The sequence below is a fragment of the Octopus bimaculoides genome, chromosome 28, assembly GCF_001194135.2.
Source record: "Octopus bimaculoides isolate UCB-OBI-ISO-001 chromosome 28, ASM119413v2, whole genome shotgun sequence".
Lineage (NCBI taxonomy): Eukaryota > Metazoa > Mollusca > Cephalopoda > Octopoda > Octopodidae > Octopus > Octopus bimaculoides.
This window is the reverse complement of record NC_069008.1, coordinates 2,080,076-2,091,191: the sequence shown is the minus strand read 5'-3', so window position 1 is coordinate 2,091,191 and position 11,116 is coordinate 2,080,076. Positions and strand designations below refer to the sequence as shown.

Below are 11,116 nucleotides of genomic sequence, written 5' to 3'. Positions count from 1 at the left end.
GATGAGCTATGTGGAGGAGGATTGAAGGTGAAGCAAACGGAAGTGAAGACAGCAGGACCCGGCTGAAGAGCCACAGGCGCATGCGTGGCAGTTCGAGCAGGGACGGCGAGCGTAGAGGTCCCGGATTTAATTTGGCTGATTGTGTTTTCATATGAAGCGATCGCTTATCCTGTCACGGTCGACAAGGTAAGGTCGCTGTATTCCTTTCTCCCTTTTGCTTCTTGTTCTGTTGTCTTTTCCCTCCGTCACACTAAAGGCTATTTGTTAAATGATTATTCTGGAGCATATTCACCATCTACTTCAATTACTGCTTCCCATTTGCTTGGCAGACAGTCAAACCATCATTTAAAGATGTTTTTGTTAAATGTTGTTATTGCTTTTGTTGAATAAAATTTGTTTTAAAGAAGCAGCAATAATTATGCCTTAAGTTGTGTGATGCAATTTTAAAAACAAATTGAAAAGTAAAGTTCGGTTGTTGAGGTGAATGTTAACTTCCACAATTTATCTTTATAGAAATGAAGTAACACTTCTACTATTGTATCTCTGCTATTAAAATATCCTCTATATCTGTATATTGTATCTCTGCTATTAGAATATCTTATACTGGTGTTTCTCTATTGTTTCAGAATATCGGACGACTGACATAAAAAATTGCTTACATCAAATCCATCATCAACATTTATTTTCTTTTAAAGACTAAAGAAAAAGCTTACATGGAACAAATATATAATTCTATGGTAAACTACAATGAAATATTTCTTCTGAATTGAGATTATCGGCAGCATTTCTCTACTGTATAGTCTGCAATATGTACAAGACAAACTTGCACTCTGACAATTAAATTTGGATGAAGTTTCAAATATATTTGTGGCATCTTCAGATATTGACAACAATCAGAGTTGATGTGAAAATAGCTGTAAAACATTACGGAGAAATGAATGATAAAAAGTGAAAAAGGAAAATAAACACATTGTTCTGAGAGGAGAAAACTATTGAAACAATGGATAATGTTACAGACTTAAAGGATTGATTTATTATTTTGTTGAAGAAATGGAAAAAGAGACTGAAAAATCCCCATACCATTGTGGTATTTGTCAAAAATCATTTTCTCTGGAAAGTAGGCTCATTAAACACAAATGTATTAATAGAGGTGAGAAACCATATCCCTGTGATGTTTGTGGTAAATCATTCTCTAGAAAGAATTGCTTAGCTAAACATAGACGCATTCATATGGACAAGGAGCCATATCATTGTGATATCTGTGGTAAATCATTCTCTCAAAGAATTGAATTATATTCTCACAAACGTGTTCATACAGAAGCAAAACCTTACCGCTGCGATATCTGTGGTAGATCATTTTCTCTGAAGCATCATCTAACTGGTCACATACGCACTCACACAGGAGAAAAACCACATCATTGTGATGTCTGTAGTAAATCATTCACTCGTTTAACTCATTTACGTACTCACAAACGCATTCATACAGGAGAAAAGACACATCATTGTGATATCTGTGGTAAATCATTCTCACAAAAGAGTGGTTTAACTGTTCACATACGCATTCACACAGGAGAAAAACCACATCAATGTGATGTCTGTAGTAAATCATTTTCTCACGTAGCTTCTTTACGTGCTCACAAACACATTCATACAGGAGAAATGATGCATTGTGATATCTGTGGTAAATCATTCATTCACAAGAGTGATTTAACTTTTCACATACGCGTGCACACAGGAGAAAAACCATATCATTGTGATGTCTGTAGTAAATCATTCCCTCGCTTAGCTTCTTTACGTATTCACAAACGCATTCATACAGGGGAAATGACACATCATTGTGATATCTGTGGTAAATCATTCATTCGATCAAGTAACTTAGCTTCACACAAATACATTCATACGAAAGAGAAACCATATCAGTGTGACATCTGTGGTAAATCATTCCCTATTACTTCGCACTTAATTGTCCACGTACGTAGTCATACAGGAGAGAAGCCCTATCCTTGTAATATCTGTGGTAAATCATTCTCCACAAGTAGTGTGTTGACTGCACACAAATATGTTCATACAGGTGGGAAGCCCTATTCTTGTGACGTCTGTGGTAAGTCATTCAGTCAATTAAATAGATTAACTTCACACAAGTATGTTCATATGCAACAGAAACCATATCATTGTGACGTCTGTGGTAAATCATTCTCTTATAATGAAAGCTTAAGCATCCATATACGTAGTCATACAGGAGAGAGGCCCTTTTCTTGTGATATCTGTGGTAAATCATTCTCTAGAAGTAATGACTTGACTAGACACAAATATATTCATACAGGTGAGAGGCCCCATACTTGTGATATCTGTGGTAAATCATTCAAAGCTACCGGTGTCTTAACCAGACACAAACGTATTCATACAGGAGAAAAACCATATAAGTGTGATATCTGTGGTGAATCATTCTCTAGAAGTAATGGCTTGACTAAACACAAATATATTCATACAGGTGAGTGGCCCTGTTCTTGTGATACCTGTGGTAAATCATTCAAAGCTACTGATGACTTAACCAGACACATCCGTATTCATACAGGAGAAAAACCATATCAGTGTGATATCTGTGGTAAATCATTCTCTGAATCTGGTTCCTTGACTAAGCACAGACGTATTCATACAGGAGAAAAACCATATCACTGTGATATCTGTGGTAAATCATTCTCTAGAAATGATGGTCTCGTTAAACACAAACCTATTCATACAGGAGAGAAGCTATAGTGTGATATCTATGGTAAATCATTCTCCCAAAGGAGTAACTTAATTGTTCACATAGGTATTCATACAGGAGAGAAGTGATATCTGTGGTAAATCATTCCCTGGAAATGATGGTCTCATTAATCGTAAATGTATTCATACAGGAGAGAAGCCATATGACTGTCGTATCTGTGGTAAATCGTTCTATACTAGCAAGTTGACTACACACAAATATATTCATACAGGTGAGAATCCTTATGACATATCTGTGGTAAATCATTCTCTAGAAATGAGGGTCTCACTAATCATAAACGTACTCATACAGGAGAAAAACCATATCACTGTGATATCTGTGATAAATCATTCTCTCAGAGGTAACTTAACTACGCACAAGTATATTCATACAGGTGAAAAACCATATCAGTGTGATATCTGTGGTAAATCATTCTCGCAAAAGATTGGTTTAACTTTTCGCATTCGCATGCACACATGTTCTTTTACGACATCATTCTATCTCTCTCTCTGTAATTACTACTAAACAATGAAGAGGACACAAACGTTACTTCGCATGCTTTTGAATCTATCATAACCTGCCCGTTGAGGCAAGGTATTGTAACGTAACGGTAAATAAATATTTCCTGAAAACTTCATGCATTGTTCATCTTTCCCATCTTACAACCAACTTTTATCGGCACAACTGCTGACTCCGACATTGTTTACAAATCGATTTCTCCCATTACAAGATTTAAAAATTATATTACGATTAATAAGAGGAAAGACCGCTATAGTGGATTCCTAATATGCTTAAGAAAAAAACCACTGGGGTTGATACATTGGACTAAAATTTCCTCATGATGCTGCCCCTGCATGGCTGAAGTCTAATAATAGAAGCAAGTAAAAGATAAAAGTTAAATACACATGATGTGGTTTAAGCTTTACTTGTTACTATAGAAACAGGCACCAATGCGTCTGTGATATTCAATTGGCTAAAATTACCTGAAATTTGCAAATTTTGAAAGCTATTAGAATTTTATTTATTATTTCATGGCAAAAATTCTTGGCATTGATCCTCCTCTCTAATACCAAATGCTTTACAAAATGTATTGAGTGTATTTTGTGATGGCACAAGCAGTAGACAGATTGTCCTGTCTTCAATACAGCTAAAGAGTCCTGTCTCTGTTATGTTGTATTCGATGGCCAATCACTTTTCACAGAGTACTTGGCACCAAGATTACTGAGGTTACCTTGTCTGCTACGGTGCCAATGGATCCTGTTCATTTGGCTGTAGAAATGATTGCAATGTAACTGGTGCCAAGCTGTATTACCCTTTGCCTTTTCCTTGGATAACATCCATGGCGTTGAGAGGGGAGGATGGTATGCATGGGTGACTACTGGTCTTCCATACATGACCTTGGCTGGACTTGTTTTTCGGAGGGGAACTTCCTAGGTGTGATCCTGTGGTCATCCATGACCGAAGGGGATCTTTACCATTTATACAGTACTTCACGCTTATTTTGTGTACATAATCTGTTTTGAATTTAATTTCCATATGCCACTACTGTGCTCCTAATTTCTGTATATGCATTGCTATATATCAGCTCAAGTTCAGAATTAAGCAATATTTTCAAGCCTTGAAGATCATGAGTGTAGTGGACGCACATCTACGACAGTCAATTAAAGGGAAAGATTCATGTAAAAACCACTCAAGAACTGGCTAAAGAATTGCTAGTTAACCAGAAAACTGCCTGCAACCATTTGTATGCAATCGGAAAATCAAAACAGCTTGACAAATGGGTACCACACGGTTTGAACGAAAGCCAGAAAATGCACAGATATGAAATTTGCTCGCTGCTTCTTCTCCGTAACCAGACCGATATCTGTGGTAAATCATTCACTAGAAATGATGGTCTCATCATCATCATCATCGTTTAATGTCCACTTTTCATGCTAGCATGGGTTGGACGATTTGACTGAGGACTGGTGAAACCGGATGGCAACACTAGCCTCATTAATCATAAACATATTCATACAGGAGAGAAGCCATATATGACTGTCGTATCTTGTGATATTTGTGGGAAATCATTCTCTAAAAGGTTTAGTTTAACTATTCACACATGAGAAAAACCATATCATTGTGATGTCTGGAACAAATCATTCTCTTGCATAACTGCTTTACGTACTCACAAACGCATTCATACAGGGGTAAAACGGTATCAGTGTGATATCTGTTGTAAATCATCCTCTAAAAATGATGGTCGCACTAGACATAAACACATTCATACAGGAGAAAAACCATATCACTGTGATACCTGTGGTAAATCATTCTCTAGAAATAGTCACCTGAATACTCACAAATACATTCATACAGGTGAGAATCCTTATCACTGTAATATCTGGTAAATCATTCCCTGGTCCACGTGACTTAACCAGACACAAACGTACTCATACTGGAGAAAAACCCTATCACTGTAATATCTGTGGTAAATCATTTTCTAGAACTAGTGATTTAACTACACACAAGTATATCCATACAGGAGAGGATACTTATTGTCGTATGTGTGGTAAATCATTCACTGGTACTCGCAACTTAGCCATACACATAGGTATTCATACTGGAGAGAAACCATATCACTGTGATATCTGGTGAATCATTCTCTAGACATGAACGTAATCATACAGGAGAGAAACCATATCATATTGTGATACCTGTGGTAAATCATTCTCTAGAAATAGTCACCTGACTACTCACAAATACATTCATACAGGTGAGAATCCTTATCACTATGATAAGTCATTCCCTGGTAGACATGACTTAACCAAACGCAAACGTATCCATACAGGTGAAAAACCATATCACTGTGACATCTGTGGTAAATCATTCTCTGAGTTTGGTCACTTAACTAACCACAAACGTACTCATACAGGTGATTAGCCATATCACTATAGTAAATATTGTTCTGAAAATACTTATTTAACTAAATCTAAATGCATTCATACAGAGAAGCCATATTACTGTGATATCTGTGGTAACTCATTCTCTCAAATTAATGACTTTACTAAACTCATATGTATTCACATAAGAGAAAGTCCATATAGTTGTGATATCCCTGGAAAAGAGTGCATGCTAAGAAAGAGTTCTTGAGAGACTATAAGTATATATATGATGGAGATTCCATGTGGATTTTTAGAAAAATGCAAGTTCTAAAGTTCAGGATGAGAGACAAAAGTTTGGGTGGCTATCAAATTTTTGTCTCTCGCAGGCTTCCATAGTGGCTGCTAGTAGAGCAGTGTCTCCCAACCAATTCGGCTCCAGGACCCTAACCCTAACTTTCCAGAGAAATGTATACCCCCATCGGTGGTTGACAAAAGACTTTATTTTTAGAACAGTGTTATACTGGCAAACAATCTTCACACAGTATGCTTGGCTGGAGGGATTGGTTTGACTTGGCTGAGTACAAGTGTAGTATGTTTACTGTGAAAAAATTATTTCCATAAAGTCCATGTCCCACTAAAAAAAAAAAGAAGAAAACTAGATCCCATGCTCCCCGTTGATAGTCACTATTATATAGCTTTTGAGTACAGCATTTTGGGTTTTAGACTTAAAACAATGTGATTCTGGTTGTTCAATGAGGTGAGTCGTGGTCAGCTGCAGTTTTTGGTGGAAGTAGTGTGTGCTATTGCCAGTTGTAAGTCGAACTGTGGAAATTCGATACATGCCTGCATATTTAGTTTCTTTACTGATTCAGGGGCGATCCTTCAATATTGATCTTGTAAATGGTTGATAGTTGTAATAGAGACATTAGTCTCTCTCTATCACCTTTCAACATAATTATATATGAAGAAACAGTAGAACAATTTAACAACATGATAAAAATAAGTTTTATTTTTGATGATGCTTGGTTTTATAAACCCTGTGTCACTCAACTTAGCAGCCGCTGATTGATTTGTAATCGGTACTGGAAGATTAAGAGCTTCCTTGATACATGCCAGAGGAGCAAATAGCTATCACATCGATAGCATTGTGGTGAAGAGTGCTTCAATGAGGAGCAAGGTGTTGTCACGTCAAAGGTCTCTCGCTCAACTGAGCTTACAAAGTGAAACAAACTCTTTAAGTACTAGTTTTACTACTCGTGCGCACTCAAGGAGCTTCCGGAAAGGCAAGTCCGTTGCGCATGTGCAGATAGTACTTCCTCAATGGCGGCTATAATTTCGTGGCACTACAATCTACAGAGTATTGATATGAAGAGACATCATTCACCCTCTTTTACGACCTCGTCTCTTCACCTATGTCTGTGGTTCTCAACCATATGACCTCTGGGTGCCCTTATAAAATATTTGTGGGACCACACTAACAAAATACTAAATTGGGGACCTATAGTAGTATTTTAAGGGTCCATGAAAAATTTTGGTATGATGTATTTATTGCCAGGAACAATTAGCTTTCCTTCTCTAACATTTTACATAATCAATAGCTACAAGCATAATGGAATTGCAAACAACCAGCATTGCATAAATGAAACTATTTATGTAAATAGATGTAAAATAATTTCTGTCAATTCTTAATGCAGTTGCAAAAACCAAATGAAGGGCAGATCTTTTATTTGGCTGCCACTTTTCAATTTCTTCAATTTTTTTTTTCTAGTTGTTTTCATATTTGGTGTCTTGATGTAGTTTTGTATGGTATTTATTGATATAAAATAAATTTTCTTCATAAATCAAGAAATAAAGTGCTGATAGCTTTTACAAGTTTGCAAATTTTAGGTAATTTTAGTCAATCAAAGCCATAGATACCTGTATTGTACAACACACACGCTTGAAACTGAATGGAAGAAATATCTATAGAAAGTAGCCACCAAATTTGACCTTAAACACAAAGATTAAAGTTTTTAAGTAGAAACCAACTAACTTTTAGAACAACGATCCCCTAAATATAAATAAAGCAGCGAGCTGGCAGTGTCGTCAGCACGCCGGGCGAAATGCTTAGCGGTATTTCGTCTGCCGCTACGTTCTGAGTTCAAATTCCGCCGAGGTCGACTTTGCCTTTCATCCTTTCGGAGGTCGATAAATGAAGTACCAGTTACACACTGGGGTCGATGTAATCGACTTAATCTCTTTGTCTGTCCTTGTTTGTACCCTCTATGTTTAGCCTCCTGTGGGCAATAAAGAAATAAATATAAATATGCTGGCCAAAACATTTACACCTGTGTACTTCCTTGGTACGTAAACTATATTTTGAAATAGACAGCCGAATGCAACAAAAATTAGTGAAAGGATTGAAAAAAATTGAGTGGAGGAAGAGATAGAGAGGAACATAGAGAAAGGGAGAGAGAGAAAAAGAGAAAGACAAGAGAGGGAGATATTGGCAGAAAAAGCGAGAGTGTGAGTGAAGTAGGTTACGAGAAAGTTTATTGTATGTGTTTAGAGAGAAGTTCTGGAATGTGACGTAACAAATTTAGTCACACCTGTAATTGCAGCTAACGTTGTTTTATTTCTTTGCGCGGGAAAACCTAACTCAAGAGATAAATTCAGAGAGAGGGTTACGGAAGGAACTACTCAAAGTGTGAATAACTTTAAGAAAGAAAATTCTCATTCGCCAAACCGACAAGGTAATCTTAATAAAAAGAGCAGTTTTCTTCAATAAGGCCGTCGGCGGAATAGAACAAGGCAACTATCAACCTGGTAAGATAACGCCAGATCAATTCAAACATCAACCCAGGAAAACGAAGATAAAATATTGATTTATCCCGCAAACAGAGCAAACCAGGAAGATGGTGACGAGAATACAGAATAGAACAAATCAAGTACCAGCCCAGCAAGATATCCCATACAGAACAATGCAACCATCAACCGAGGGAAATGAAATTATAGTGAATTCATTATTAAATGAACCGTCAACCCAGAAAGAAAAATCTAGAACTCAGATGTTTCTTGACTCGAAATATTATAAATATGGAACGTTTTGTTTTCAGATATTTCTTTTAGCGGGTGTGGTGACTGCTATTATCCTAAGTCAGGTAAAACTCTCAGCTTTATTTACTTTCAGCTGGGGTTTGAATAACTTGGAATTTTCTGTTTGGCCAGAATTTTTTTCTTTTGTATTACATATTTCAGAACAATAGGGTAGGTTTTTTTCCTAAACGAGAGAAATAGATTTTTTAATGTTAAATTTTTAAAGTTCACCTCCCATCCGTCCGTCCCCGACTCGCAACATCACCCCCAACATTACATTTTCGTCTCGTACTACTGCCATCCTTTTTTCTATAGGTCATAAAAAGTTAAACAATTAAGAGAAAACATGTCTCGAAGCGAAGAGGGCATCTGGTGGAATGAACTTGAACTCCACAGAAAATTATGCCTGGTTGCAAATGCAACTGTCTCCATACTCCAAATCGTTATAATTATTGATTATATATATATATATATATTTACTTGTTTCAGTCATTTGACTGTGGCCATGCTGAAGCACAGTTTTGAAGGGTTTTTAGTCGAATAAATTGACCCCAGAACTTATTTGTTTTAAAGCCTAGTATCAAACTACCTGCTCAAATGATTTGTTTATAGTGATCAAATGTTCATACTGCGCACTCACTCCATCAAATCGACATTGACTGAACTTGTGCACTGTGTCAGGTGTTGAAGTGATCGCAGAGCAACGTGAGATGAAGTGCTTTGCTCAAGAACACCACCCAGTCTAGGAATTGAAACCACGATCTCGCGATTGTGAGTACAACACCCTAACCACTAGGCCTACACACACACGCACACAAATCAATGTAATTACACGCATGCCGTTGGCGATTTCTTCTTTTTCACCTTATTTGGACTTTTCCCCTTCTCCTTTCTGGCGAAGAGCTATGCTCGAAGAGTTAAACTTTCTCCTTTCACTGAGCGTCAAACTAATACACTTGTACACACACACACACACACACAACGGGCTTCTTTCATTTTCCATTTCCCAAATCCATTCGCAAGACCTCAGTCAGCCCAAGGCTATAGTAGAAGACACTTGACGAAGGTGCTATGCTGTGGGACTGGACTGAGAACCATGTAGTTAAGTAAATTTCTTACCACATAACCACCTGTGTGTGTGTAAAGAGAGAGAGAGGGGGAAGGTGGAAATAGATGTAACCTGTGCATATACCTGATATTTACTTCAACAAACACATTAGTAAATAGAAGACTTGAACAGTATTGGGAAAGTATTAAGATGGTTCTCGAGAGCCGATGCCCCACCCACAGTTGAGTGTGATATGACGGTTAGAAAAACATACCCTGAAATTAAAAAAATTAATAGTTCTCCTTAACAAACTAACATGTACCATATCCAACGTATACATCAGCAATACAACCATAAAAATGAATATATAAACAATTAAGAACTCTTCACTATAGGAACTAGACTCGAAATCAAAACTACAGCAAACCCAACCACTAAAATAAAGAAAGGACCATGCCAAAACACTGATTTTAACCTTGACCTAAATAGACTGCGATCGGTATGAATTAAAAATCAACTGCAAATGGATAAAGTTTCAGTTTCTACACATCTGCCCCTCCCCGAACACTAAGTGGTGGCCGTCAGCAATAGGTAGCACACGTAAGTTGGAAATTTCTCTGTTTTCGCTGGATAAAAACAGATTTTCTTTCACAATGCCCTTGGAAACGATGGGAAATATCTTTTTAGTGAGAGACAGACATTCATAGTTTATCTTTTTTGGTTGAGCGTAATGGAAAAAGTTTGAAAAAATAGTTTTTAGATTCATTTATTTTTCGTTTGAGTAACAGAAACAGGTTTAAAAAGAGATTGCATGTTTCATGGTGTGAGAAACAAATTATCATAAATACGGTGTTGAATATGCTCTTACTATTGTGAATGTTAAGGGCAATTTAGCTATCGTTTTTTACACATCACACGACCATCTGATACCTTCCTTGTTTCTTTGTTATTTTCCCCTTAAACGTATTTAACTGAGTAATGGAAAAATGTTTTGTTTTTTTTAAATGCCATGTGTCACGTTAAGAAAGAAATTCATAAATATGGGGGTCGAAATTTTTTTTCTTTTTTTAATGGAAAGATTTTTTTAAGTGCATAGTGCCCACAAAATCGACCAAAATCGGTCCGGGGGGTGGGGGTGTAAGCGAGGGTACAAAACGAAACCTTTTTTTTTCAGAATTTTTTTTTGTGTGTGTTCTGCTAAAAACATTTCTAAGAGTACCCGTGTAAAAAAAAAATCAGAAAAATCCCCGTCTTAATGGAGAAATTCCAACTTATGGGTGCTACCTATCACTGACGTTTGCCCACTAACTAACAAAAAACTACCTCCATTGAGTTTGCTTTGAAACTGGCCAAAAGGATGCATCCTGATGTAGCTGCACTGATAAC

The 11,116-nt window shown here is 36.9% G+C and overlaps 2 protein-coding genes across 3 annotated transcripts in view; both read left to right on the top strand.

Annotated features, from left to right (window-relative positions):
• The first annotated feature begins 22 nt into the window (after positions 1-22).
• On the top strand, positions 23-3,383 carry LOC106878326 (zinc finger protein 62 homolog). Its single transcript, XM_052977510.1, has 2 exons — positions 23-186; positions 627-3,383. Exon 2 carries the CDS (start codon positions 1,051-1,053, stop codon positions 2,755-2,757), a length of 1,707 nt encoding a protein of 568 aa, XP_052833470.1. The 5' UTR covers positions 23-186; positions 627-1,050; the 3' UTR covers positions 2,758-3,383.
• Positions 3,384-7,805: 4,422 nt separating this feature from the next.
• LOC106878338 (uncharacterized) overlaps positions 7,806-11,116 on the top strand; it is a 7,932-nt gene continuing 4,621 nt past the window's right edge. The window contains exon 1 of one of the 2 annotated variants that reach the window (XM_052977515.1): positions 7,806-8,747. In XM_052977515.1, coding sequence (XP_052833475.1) covers positions 8,502-8,747 — 246 coding nt within the window. In that variant the 5' untranslated portion in view covers positions 7,806-8,501. The remainder of the gene's footprint in view (positions 8,748-11,116) is intronic. The other variant, XM_014927533.2, reaches the window with a different exon arrangement.